At 36.3% G+C, this 12,968-nt stretch overlaps 1 protein-coding gene and 1 long non-coding RNA gene across 11 annotated transcripts in view; one reads left to right on the top strand and one right to left on the bottom strand.

The window, feature by feature from the left end:
• Positions 1 to 2,698, bottom strand: part of LOC122076015 — a 50,706-nt gene extending 48,008 nt beyond the window's left edge. For 3 of the 6 annotated variants that reach the window (XR_006139411.1, XR_006139410.1, XM_042641268.1), the window contains exons 1-5: positions 2,552 to 2,698; positions 2,269 to 2,466; positions 1,417 to 1,822; positions 1,136 to 1,313; positions 893 to 1,032 (exon numbers count right to left, since the gene is read on the bottom strand). Coding sequence is in view for 4 of the 6 variants with exons in the window: in XM_042641268.1 (XP_042497202.1) it covers positions 893 to 1,032; positions 1,136 to 1,313; positions 1,417 to 1,822; positions 2,269 to 2,368 (824 nt within the window). In the remaining 2 variants the exon portion in view is untranslated. Of the gene's footprint in view, positions 1 to 892; positions 1,033 to 1,135; positions 1,314 to 1,397; positions 1,823 to 2,268; positions 2,467 to 2,551 lie in introns of those variants that run through there. The other 3 variants (XM_042641271.1, XM_042641269.1, XM_042641272.1) reach the window with 3 other exon arrangements.
• A 4,027-nt stretch (positions 2,699 to 6,725) lies between these two features.
• LOC122077323 lies at positions 6,726 to 11,961 on the top strand. Of its 5 annotated transcripts, none has more exons than XR_006139761.1 (4): positions 6,726 to 7,031; positions 7,156 to 7,241; positions 7,801 to 7,962; positions 8,061 to 11,961. It is a non-coding gene; the product is annotated as an uncharacterized LOC122077323 (long non-coding RNA). The 5 variants fall into 5 exon arrangements; XR_006139764.1 differs by lacking the exon at positions 7,801 to 7,962 and having other exon boundaries at positions 6,728 to 7,031; positions 8,061 to 8,220; positions 8,352 to 11,961; XR_006139763.1 differs by lacking the exon at positions 7,801 to 7,962 and having other exon boundaries at positions 6,728 to 7,031; positions 8,061 to 8,444; positions 9,414 to 11,961.
• Positions 11,962 to 12,968: the final 1,007 nt, after the last annotated feature.

The following is a 12,968-nucleotide window of genomic DNA, read 5'->3' as shown; positions in this document are numbered from 1 at the left end:
TTGGATCCCAAATTTCAAACAACACTTACAAATGAGAAAATTTGGAATCTCAGTCACTACTATGCAATTTGCAATTTGGGCTTTAAATTTCCAGGAAAGTTTCACTGAATCAATGAAATTAACCAAAACTCATCAATATTGGGATTTTAAAAAAGAAGATGTAATAAGACTTTTGTTCCAACAAAATTTGAATCCCCAAATTTTCAAACAACCTTTTACAAATGGGGGAAATTTCGGGAAGTTTTGGAATCACAGTCACTGGACTCATTACTATGCACAAATATTGCTTTTTTTGTCCCAGCTCACAGATCCCAGATGGCAAGATGTACCATGCACAACCTGTTACTACCAGGAGTTTAGGTGTAAAGCAGTTAAGGGCATAGTTGTCATGGCGCCCAGGTGAACCAAGGCAGGCGACAACGGCAAGGTGCCAAGGCGACCAAGGCGCTAGTACAGGCAAAGCCGCCTAGATGCCTAGGCGATGCCTTGACAACTATGGTTAAAGTGATTAAGGTGAATATCCATGATTCTATTACAGCCGTGTGATATCTTAATTTTCCTAGAAAATGTATTGTTTCCACCATATCCATTTCGCTATGTAGTACACACTCCTCAACTTCCTTAAATTCTTTTTGGATGAAGAAGGTGAATATCCACAGCTCCGTTATATAAATTCCTAATTTTTCTAATAAGGCATTGTTTTTACTTTGTTCATGTCTTTGGATATTTAATCACTTCTCAACTTCCTTGTACTTCTTATGAGTCATTCAACCATAGTAAGTTTATTAAATAACAATGTCCCTTCTCAGCATATGTTTCTCACTGTACGCATGTAAATGAATATGTACAGAGAGACACATAAATACAAATAGATGTATGGAATATAGCTTACCCTGGGCTTGCAAAATTCATGATGGGTTGTATAACCAAGCAAGTTAAAAGCTCTCTAGCAATACAACGGACAAGCGGACACTGAACATCTCGAGGTCTTAATACCACAGCCAAGACACCTCCCATAAGACGCTGAAGAACCTGAAACAAAATATATAAAAGATATGAGTATGAGAGGGCAAAAGTAAAGCAGAACATCAATAGACAACAGCAGAAGGAAATCATCAGAACTCTCCACTCACACCTTGTACTCACACTCGGGAGATACTAGTGCTGGGTGGAGCTCCTTAGAAGCCATAAGATGATGTTTCAGCCTTTCATCTCTTTCTTCAGAAGATAATGTTACCATGACATCCACACCAATAGCAGACTGGTTTCTTCTATAAAGGTCTATGTGGTCCCCTATCAAGTCAACCATTTCCCTGAAACATTGGAGAGTCATTTGGTTCTGACAGTATACAAACTAAGATATCCATCATACTTAAGAAAGCTTATTGATGACTTACAAAAGTAACACAAAAGCACCTTGTTAACAAGTCGACAAGGTTAATCTCCTTCACCCTCTTTGATATTTCACCAAGAACATCAACAACTAAAAGGCGTATCTGCTCAGGGACCTCTCTGTCTGGAGTGATGGCAGAATACCACAAGTCTACCACAAATTCCTGCAAAATCTTGCGGATGAATTCATCAATGGCAGCTTCCACCAGTGGAGAATCAATTTTTCTCTTCCATTTTGACAGGGTTGGCAAAGTAGAAAGGCGAGGATCATCCACGGACAACTGCTTCTTTACCAAGTGAGATAGATATGTCTGCTGACGAACTGGTACTGGAACCCGCCAGCTGATCTCCACCTCACGAGTAAGAATCCGTAATGCATAAACCAACAGAATAGATATGGGAACATTCATCAACATCGATTTACTAGTATCTGCGATGAAAATGAAAAGACCAGAAACATGGACGTGAGACAACAGATTAGCCGAAATAATGCACCAAACAGGAAGGGAATTGTAATAAATGATAGGGGGAAAAAAACTTGCATTATTCATTTCAAAAAGGAGTAACTAATAGAGCAACTCGATGGGTATATTGAAGAATACTGCTGGAGTTAATCAATTAGTTAGGTGTCAATGAAACCAAGCTGAAGCTGATAAATTCAAATGATTAACAGCGTCGAGACTAACTCTAAATACTTAAAAACTTTAATTCTACCTTCCCGCCACGAAAAGAGTTGAAATAAAGTCGATACAATTTGCAGGATAGAAACTAGAAACCCATAAGAAAATACATTCGAAAGGATTCCAAACTTTAATTCAATCGGTCTTTCCCTGAATGAATGAATTCTGGAACTAAAATAGAATTCGAATTACTTACGAGACAAGAAGTAGGAAACAGCGAAAACGACCACTGCCCACCATACAGTTCGAACCTTAAATTCCTCGATCAGATCCTGCAAAGTCTCCATCGCCTTCATGTTGCAGAACCCTAGAATAACTTCTTGCTTCAATTTATCTTCGATAAAACAGACACCACCAGGATCACCTGCGAACAAATTCGAAATTGTTCCACCTTCTGTTGTGAATTGTGAAGTTAATAACAGATTATTAGGTATGAAGAGGAATTTGCCTCAACTTCTGGATGGAAATTGGAAATATACCTTGTGGCCAGCTCTTCTTGTAGAAGACCAGGTATCTGCTGCATCCAAAAACCCTTCGCCTGTCTCCACTGTTTTGGGGGAGGACTATCCAACTCGAACTTGGGAACGTTGGAAGGGAAGGGAAGACAGTTTAACGGAACACCTCGGTCTTCTTAATTCTCAAACCTCAACCTAGGAAGTGGGAAGAAACAGAACTCTTAAGGGTGAAAGACGAAAACATCCTCTTGTTTTCCTTTTATTACAGCATTACGTTGTCACGTGGCGCACGTTAGTGGGTAATTTCCCACCCTCCCCTGCGACTGCAACATAATTATAACTGTATCGAATGGAATAAGAAAAGTTTTGATCGAGAGAATATGGTCGATAAACGAGATTCGAATTGGGTCTTGGGCTATGTTTGGTAGCCAAGAAAAGAAAAATTCAAACATTTTTGAATGCGAGGAGGTTTTGTCTTATATAATCACGGTTTTTCTCTTATTTTGTCTTTTGTATTGTCTTTTCTTATTACCAAACATGGCCTTAGGAGACTTATTAAAGTTGATATTATTAATGGTTTTTTATTTTTTTTGGTAACTATATTATTAATGGTTGGATAATATGAAAAGTTCAAAAGTGCAAGTGGTATTGTCTTTTCTTATTACCAAACATGGCCTTAGTAGACTTATTAAAGCTCATATTATTAATGGTTTTTTTTTTTTTTTGGTAATATATTATTAATGGTTGGATAATATGAAAAGTTCAAAAGTGCAAGTGGTATGTAAGGAAAAAAAATTTGCTGTTGACTTGGTTGCAATCCCATGGTAATAACCGAGATAATGAAATCCTAATGATATGTTTAAAATATCCATATAAGGTAAATTTTTCCACCTCTACCCCTTGAGATCCTATTAGCTTAGTTGGCACTATGGGTTACAGCCTAGGCATCTGCCAAGTTTCGTGTGAAAACATCATCTGCAGTGAGCGCTGCGGTGTAATGAGCATCGGATGATCAAAACTGCCTCAAAGCGTGAGCCCGGATGCTCTCGGCCATCCGATGTTTACTGCACCGCCACACTCACTGTAGAGAATAACCGCTCCAAGTTTCATTTGTATCTAAGGGTGTCAATTTCAAAAAGAAAAAGAAAAAAAAAAGTATCAAAGGGTGTCAATGGGTTCAAGACATTATGAAGAAATTGGAATTAAATACTCTTTCATAACCTCCAATCGAAATGAATCAAATCTATTTTGTTCCTATTCGATTCGATTATGTTTGTGTATAGTCTTGATAATTAGTTTTAACTTAATCGATTTTGCTGGGTTCACTCCTTTGGTTCGTACAAGACTTGGGAATGTCTTGTAGTAGCCTTGAAAGAAGCAAAACATGAAAGAACAAACGAATAGAAGTACAGAATTGTAAAAGAGAAGTGAGAAGAGATGATGGTTTAAGTGAAAACTGAAATCTTAGAAGGCTTGTTTGAACCTTTCAATTTATTTGGTTTTGTTTGGTTCACTGCTTCGATTCATGTGAGAGTTGGAATGGCTTGTACTATCCTTGAAGAAGCAAGATCTGGAATAAGATGCAACGAGTCCAAGTATATAACTGCATAAGAGAGTGAGAAGAGTTGATAATTTGAGTGAAAACTATAATCTTAAAACTTGTGTTTTAGCCTTTGAAGGTTTGTTTTTATACTGTAGGTTAGTTCAGTTCAATTTATGCAAACTATACTTCATTTGATTTGGTTTAGTTCCACTCGATGGTTTTAGACTAAAACCAAAACCAAATTGAATTGAATAAAAATTTTACTTTCAAAACCAAAACCAAAACCAAAACTAAAACTGGATCAATTTTCTAAATCCTTTCGTTTTGGTTTTAGGCAGCCAATTTAGGTTTCAATCTTCGATCCGATTCTAAATTGACACCCTTAATCTCTCTCTCTCTCTCTCTCACACACACACACACACACGAGAAACGGAGGTCAAACTCTTCAACTTCGATTTTCTCTCCCTTCTGTGGTATAAGCAAATTTGGGAAGGGATAGAGCATAGACAACACTCAAATTGAGAGGAAATGAAGAATTTGATGAAACTTGCTTAGATTTAGGGATGTTTCTTATCTTTGCTTGTGGTATTTTCCCCTTCTATATCTAAAGTTGTGATAAAAAAAAATTCACTAAAAAAAAATGTTATGTTAAATTTGATTGTTACATGTACTTTGATGTATATGTTTTAGACTTACGATAATGTTTTACGGTGGAAAGGTGAAAAAAAAAAAGTCATCAGAGTGACAAAGAGTCCTATCCAACCATGGATAAAGAGATTATTAATTCACCATGGATGAAGAAAAACTTAGTCTCCATTTAAACCTTTTTTTTTTTCTACTTCTCCTATTTAAAATACTACCTAAAAGTATAGATTGACTAAAAAAACACTTAGCTGGTATAGATCAGTCAAACCAAATCCAACCAAAACAGAGTTTTGCTTTACCAAATAATCAAATACCTCCTACCCAAAAACAAAAAAAACAAAAAATCAAATACCAATTTCTAAAACCACAGTTGGACTAGGCAAGCCTTGTCATCCTGAGTAGTTATATGCTCACACGAAGAGTCTTAGCTGTCAAAAGCAAACGTGTAACCCACTACCAGTAGCTGCTCCATTGTAATGCGCATTCTAATGGCCAGAGAAGGAGTCTGAGTCCACTGTTTGGCAGGTATTATCTTCTCCTGATTTTGGATGGTTTCTTCAACTGCGTTGGAGAAGCGATTCATAAAAAAGAGGGAGTACTTGGTCTATATATATATATGAGGCTTCCACATGGCTTCCACATGTGTGAGGTTCAAGATTAAAATCTACATTACCCCGAGAATATGCAGAGACAATATGCATACTGTTTCTACCCCTTGACTGTTGGATTTTATATTATAAATGTAAAATGTTCTTTTAGTATATTTTTACAGTTTCAAAATGTAAGAAATCTTGCCCCATTTTTTGCTTTTGAAATAAGTTTGTACACAAGTGAGGACAACTTGCAAATGAGTTAAAGTAACTTTTTGAAGTTTAGTCTCACATTGGTTTTGGATGAAAGGTGTGAGAGATATATAAGTAGGATTGTTTCTTAAGGCTCCAAGCCCTTTGAAAAGGAACTTTCCATTCTTATATGTGTGTGTGTGGGGTCTTTTGGGGTGCTTTTGAATCGAGGGTGACCGACCAAAGAATACACACAAACATCAAACTGGGGGCAGGGTGGTCTTTGTAGCGTTACTTTCCCCGTAATTCTTTTAACAATTTATAAAGAAAAATGTCAATTAGGGGTGTCAAAAAATTGAGGCTTGGCCATCAGGCCCCACCTAAGTCCAACTTTTTACAAGCCTGAATCGGCTGGCCTAAGATTAATAAACATGTTGGGCCCTAACCCAGCCCGATTATAATTGATCGTTCCAGTGCAAAGGTACTATCCGACGGGTACCCAATTGAAATAACTCGTTAATAGCTTGATTTAACCTGACAGCTTAAAACGTAAGCCCATTTATAATCCACTTAGAACTTGTTTACTAAACCCAACATGCTAAAAGCTCAATTATTGCTCATTTAGAGTCTACCTAAGATAAATGTGCCTTTAGCTTGTTTAGAGCCCATCTAAGACCTGTTAGCACGATTTTTGTTATATTAAAGAAAGACACCTAATCGATCCTTTATAGATGGGACCATGCCCAGCATATGAAGACGGATTATTTAAGCGGCCCAATTATGATGTAAGATCTTAAAGTGGAGAAGCTCGATTGAAATTGGCCGAGCCTAACCTATTCACACCCACCAATTCATACCCATCACAATGTCAAATGCGACCTTCACAACAACACAAACAGTAAAAGTATTCCATTTTTTAGAACTATATATTACAAAAAAGGTAATTTTCGGCCACAGTTTTGGGTGATGGTATTTTTTATTCTGTATCCAAATATTAAATACTGCCATGAAAAGAAATAAGTGTCACCATAAAATTATTTTGGATGCTGGTTAAATTTATACGAACATCATATATTATTTATAAAGAGAAATAAAATTATCACCAAATATTATTTTCGGACACTGTAACGACATTTGTCACCGTTTATAAATTTACCATGATCGAAAATTGCCGTCGTAGAATATGAGATTATCGAATTCAATTAATAAGAATGCAATGGATGGACAACGTTAAAATTTATCGTCTCAAAAAACGTTGAAGATGACAAAATGCATATGATCGTTACACAAAAAGAGTAGTCTATTTTCTCTCTCTCTCTTGCTCTTGAGCTCTTTCTCAGGAGTGATAAGTACCGTAACCTCCGCTCCCCCTCTCTCTCTCTCACACAGAAGTGAAACCGTAACCTCCATTCCCTCTCAAATTCTTTGTCCATTCTATTGACCTGTCTCACGAACTACCCTAACCCTTTGATATTCTTTTGTTGCTCTGCATCGGTTCTTGTTGGAAGCAAGGGTACGAACAACAGAGCTGTTGGTGAGTTTTCTTGCTTTTATGGTTTTGATCCTTTGATGGCAGAAATCATATCAAGGGATACAAAATTGTACATTGTATTAAAAGTTTAGAAATTAGCTAATTGCTCTCTCATTCTTTTTTCCAGAGGGCAAAACGGCTATTGTCGAGGAAGGTGGGATTCCTCCGTTGGTTGCTCTCTCACAGTCACGAAGCGCCCGAGCTAAGCACAAGGTAAGAATTATAGTTTGGGGCCTGAGATACAAATCTGCCCTTTTCTTACTCTCTATTAGGGTTCTAACTACTGAAATCATGGTAGCAAATAGAGATTGAAACTTGAAAGGCTTACAGGTTATATGCCTAATTTGATTTCCTCCATCTCCCCCCGTAATCAGTGCGTTGGTGAGTATTGTTTCATATGCTCTTCTGTGGTAATTTCTATTTGTTTAGTTTAGTTCGGGAATACATATGAGGAAAAGGAAGAAGAGAGGGGAAGATGCATAGGTTAATAAGTCAAAGTTTACCATGGTAAAGTGTTGGTGGAGAATTTTAGTTTTCGATACTTTAATCTATTGAAGCTGGTGCCTGACTTCAATTTTCAATTCCAAAGAAATTATCTAGATTTTTCAAGTGAGTTACTACACGGAAATTATCATAGTGTTTCCTCTGTTGGAGTGTTGGGTTGACTGATTGCATTGGGTTAGTTCAGGTTTTCATATGGTTTTTTTTATACTAGTTACAGCCTTACAGCTGCTTAGACGATAGTTTCTGATGGATTTTCAATGTCTTCCAGAAGATGGATAGGTCTTTGTGTTGGGTTACCCATCATGGTTCAAAGATTGAAAATGCTATCGAGTTCTCTGATATTTACACCGTTGAGTTCGTCAATTAGGGTTTGATTCATGAGTCAATTCTCTCGAATTCTGGAGGATTCCCTATGGGTTGTGACTCTGAGGTTTTAATTCTTTCGTTTGTTGGCTTTGTTCTTTATCCATTAGTAGATGGCTGGTTGATTCTGGGTTTAATTGGATAAAATTCTCTTTTCTGATGCAGATGTTTCGTTTTATGGTGCATGGGTTCCAAAGATAAAAAAAACCCAGTGTTGTCTTTGGATCCTGGCTAATTACACCTTTATTACACCTTTAGTCACGAGGATCTGCAGATATGTCAAACATGGGTGAATCAAATTAATGCATCTATGGAAGAAATGCAAGTTAGCATACCCAAAAGTCTTTTAGTTCGTTTAATTATTGATTTGACGTGTGGTTTTCTGGGTTAATTTGCCAAACCAGGATAAAGTTATTAGATGTATCTTATTTGAGACTTCAATTCCTAATCGGATAGGTTTTTGTTCATCCATTGAGTGGGAAAAGGAATGGCTGCAGAACTTGGGAAACTGTGGCTCCTATATTTTCTCGTGCTAAAGTGAAAACAAAGGTAATTTCTGGGCATACTACACAAGTCTCTTTCCATGTCCTTCTTCTGAAATTATGTCAGACCATTCTGTGAATGGGATAGATAGACTCAAAACAAAGAGTTCCAGTAGCACATTCTGGGGCTTCTATTTCTCTTATCAATCAAATGCTAATTTATATAAGATTTTATATATGTGATTGTGATAGAGGCGGTCTATTATGGAAGACAGTTGAGCAAAAACTGTTATACTCATCCAGGGATTCCCTACCTGTGGAATTCATAACTTTTCATCTGCCTGTTCAAATGTTAAACCAGCCAAAATTCCAACCATATCAATGATCCTACTTCCCAGCATCTTACAAAAGCCTTTATACAGATTTCCTGATCTTTGTGATTCTGAACCTTCAAAAAGTTAGGTGGCCACAAAGGCACAGTTTGTGAGCATTTCTCAGATTTCTCAGAAGCATTCTTGATGTTCGTTGTATTCCATGCTCTAGACTCTCTGCTTCTGGGAACACCCGGAATGCTTCTGAGGAATGTTCTCAAAGAGCCACTAAGTTTATCCAAAGTCTGTCTCATAAGAACAATCAATCTTAACCATTGGTTCAAAGGCTTTGATTTGCATAAGATGTAACATCATCTCATTGACATATCACAGTCGGGACTTATTTGGGATTTGTTAATTTTGGCATGTGGAAAATGACACCATTAGATGATTCAAAACTTCTGATTAATAGTAAATATTATGGTACTCTCTGTCAAGCCCATTACATAGATCATTTATCTTGAGCTAAGCAGTTTCAATCAACTTATCCACACAAAGTGGAAAAAGTTCTTGAAATATGATTTATTTTTTCCATTGGAAGCTGATCAGCTAATCATAATACAGATAAGCTTGCCTAGTTGGGTGTAATTAGGCACGTAGACCTATGGTATGTTGTGTTAATGTATATATTGACATTGTCCTTTCCTAACAGTTTGATATTTTAGGTGAAATGGTAGTGAACATGGTATCAGAGCAGGGAGATCAAGTGTTTGACTAGTGGGAAGTGCAAAAATTGGGTAAGGGCCGACACTTCTTCTCCCTTGGTGCTATGCGAAGAAATGTCGTGTGAGCTCCACTTGCAAGGACCATGGGATCTTGGCCTGCACGTGCAGAGGAATGTTAATGTATACATTGACACCACCCTTCCCTAGCAGTTTGAGCTTTTACCCTTTTGGTGGTAGCGAACATGTTGTGGATTTTCTATTATATTGTAGCTTTGAATCTGTGGTTAATGGACCTCTTTATCTATATTATCTGTATTGTTGTTTCTGTATTATTCATTTTTTTTTTTAATGGTGCTTGTAGTATGCCTTTATTTTTCTTCTCCTTAACTAAAACCTATTTATTTATCTAATAAAAGGAAACATTATTATTTCTTAATTCAGTGGCTTTGTTTTATGATTTAACTTCTAAGTTGGTGTAAACTTTTGTGGTTAACTTCTAAGTTGGTGTAAATGTCCACGTATCAGTTGAATGGAAAAAGGAAAATGGTAAGTTATTAGCTTCGATTGATATTCTTCTTCTTTTGTTTGAGTTCTCATAATATGGGCTTGATTTTTCGTTCATCAAATCACATGCTCTTATCAAGCTAGGTCTAGTGGAGGTACTTCATAAGCTCACATAAGTAGGCTAGAATTCAAAGTGGTATTTATGGGGGCAGCTAACAAATAGGAAAATAACTGGATTATCCAAGTTTGATTATTAACACTAGCCAACTAGCACCACTGAAAGAGACGTTCAATAGAGAAAACAATTACAGATTTTTTTCATTGAATCCCCATTTGATCTTTGACCTTCTTCTTTCTTCTTTGAGCAGAATAAATGAATGTAGAACACTAGAATTACCAAATGGACTGGTTGTTTGCAAACACCCATTGAGTCTGTCGAAGGTAGAGGAACAGGTTGTGCCCACATTGCACTTGACAATTTAGGAAAGGTAGTTGTAAGGTTCAATGATGAGACTAACTTACTTAGCGAGGTCATATTTTAATTTTTGTAAGCTTAGAGAATTTGAATTTTCTTACTAACATATATATATATATATATATACATGAACTAAACATACAGTCCATGTTTAAGTAATTAGAATCATGGTGTTAAACTGCTTGATTTAGTGCCAGGAACTGACATCCTTGCTTGATAGGTTCAATTGATGCTAGTGGGTAATAGTAGGCACCAAGGTTCTATCTAGAAAGAAGAAGCAAGTCAGTTTTGAGAATTGTTCTTAACTTTCTCTTAGAGAAGTAGGAAGAAGCAAAGATAAGGATCCTCTATGGGACTCTCAGCACAAATCTAGATGGAAGGAACTAATTTTAAATGTCAAAAATCATCCTCTAGGTTTGATGTGTATGCCTCTATCTCCTCTCTCTGTGGTTAATGTAGTATTTTTTAATTAACAATCAAAACAGTACCAAACAGAATCGAATCCCTGAGAATATAAAACCAGATTAAGAAGAAATGCATAAAACAAAATCAGGAGCTCATGTGGTCTCTAAACTCAGATCGAGGACTGCAAACAAGGGTTAAGACACTCGCTGAAATTCTTAGCTGAATCCAAGGGCTGGATAAGAAGTTATGAGTCAATCCTAGTAGCACTAGGATAGGAGTATATCCGTAAAATCACAGTTCAGGTTGTTAAACAAAGACCAGAACTATAGTACTCAATCGAATCTGATATTAGTAATTAGATTTTAGCAACAATAACCCAACGGATTGGTTTGGTGGATTTCTCTTGAGTTCTTGGGTTTTCTCTTGAATTCTAGAAAATTTAAGTCTTTTTAGGCATGCTATGTCAGGTGTGGCAAGGAGGAGATCATTGATCAGAGTTTGGTTAGAAAGATAGAAAGCCAAGTTTCCCAGAATAGGACTTTGATAAATTAATATGCTCTTTTTTACTTTGGTATTGTAAATTTTTGATGACTTTGACAAGTTTTGGATGTGATAATGGCTTGGAGCAATGGCAAAGGCCTCTTTCCGCCTACGCAGTGGTGCTGGTTCGAGTCCTGGGAACCAGCCTCTTTGTAAAAGGGGTAAGGCTATCTACCTATATACCCTCCCATAATCCTGCTTAAGTGCGGGAAGCCTTTGTGCATTAGGTAACCGTTTCTTTTTTTTTTAATAATATATTGATGTCTTGATTATGTAAAATATATGTTCTTTTTTCCTTTGGTAGTGTAATTTTTTTCTCCTTATTCCACTCATGATTTATAATGGCAGGTACAATGCTACGTAGCTGCGCAACTTTAAGGATCAATATTAGCAATTACCATATATTTGGCGCTGAGAAGAGGGCTGTGTTTTTTGAGTTGGCACCAGTAGGTTTAGACAAACGAGCATTTGGGATGAAGGGTTTTTTTTTTTTAATTAATTAATTATTTATTTTGTCATTGCTTTTTGTACTATGTTTGTAGAAAGTGTAATGAAACAAATGGATTTTATGATTGTATATATTTTTAGTTTTTAAAAGTTAAATGAAAACAATGAATTCGTATATCCTATGGATGTGTAATTGATATATCTTTTTATGAAATGAAGAATGCGTTCAAGTATAATTATTGGTAACAATTGAGATTATAATTTTAAAAATATATCTTTTTTTTAAATTACATTTATTAACAACAAATAAAAACAGCCATAGCAAATATTACTTATGGTGATGGATTAATCTGTCACCGAAAATGTAATCAAAGATGTTGTTAAAAATATAACTTAAGGTGATGATAAATAATAAGTGTCGCGTAAAATGCACATCCCTAAATGGGCTACGGCAATATGGGCTACAGAACGACAACGAATAAAAGTTCCATGATCCTTATTTTTAATGACGAATATATATTTTCAAAGACACTTTTACCGTGACAAAAAATGACATTTGTGGTAGTATGCCATCGCCCTCACTCAACTTTTATCAAACATTAATGGTGCAAGGGTTGTACTAAATTAAAGAACAGCAAGACAAGATGTTACAACAGGTGTTTCTTTATTTACACACACAGACCAATGAGATCATAGTTAAAGGGAATAATGCTAGTCGCTCTCATGCATTAAACATCACTCACATGTGCTGTCATAACATAATAAAACAGCAACACATCAGTTGCCCTGGAAAGTCATTGAACAATATAGGATTTCTCTCTGGAAAAAGAGGGCATGGGTTGTGTTTACTGGGCTCGGTCTGGCCAGGCTTGCCACTATATTCTGCAATTCATTAAGATGAAATAACCTAATAACATGGCAAGCAAGCTTGTAAAAGAGTATGCAAAGATGGTACTTTAAATAATTTGATTCAATTGGAGGTGAAGTTATGAACGAGAGCTTCCATATGGTGTTTTTAGGAAATGTATATTTTTGAGTTTGATTCTTCTAATCTCTTTGGGATCACTCACACGGGGTGTTTAGTGCTATACACTATTTTCAGTAAAAGTTGAATGATTCTCATTCAATCCTGGTATGACCCGATCCATGCAATTGTGGGGTCAGTACAGACGCACGAGACTAGT

This window comes from Macadamia integrifolia, chromosome 4, assembly GCF_013358625.1.
Source record: "Macadamia integrifolia cultivar HAES 741 chromosome 4, SCU_Mint_v3, whole genome shotgun sequence".
NCBI lineage: Eukaryota > Viridiplantae > Streptophyta > Magnoliopsida > Proteales > Proteaceae > Macadamia > Macadamia integrifolia.
Note: the sequence above shows the minus strand (reverse complement) of the source record. Positions and strands in the feature narration are given on the sequence as shown.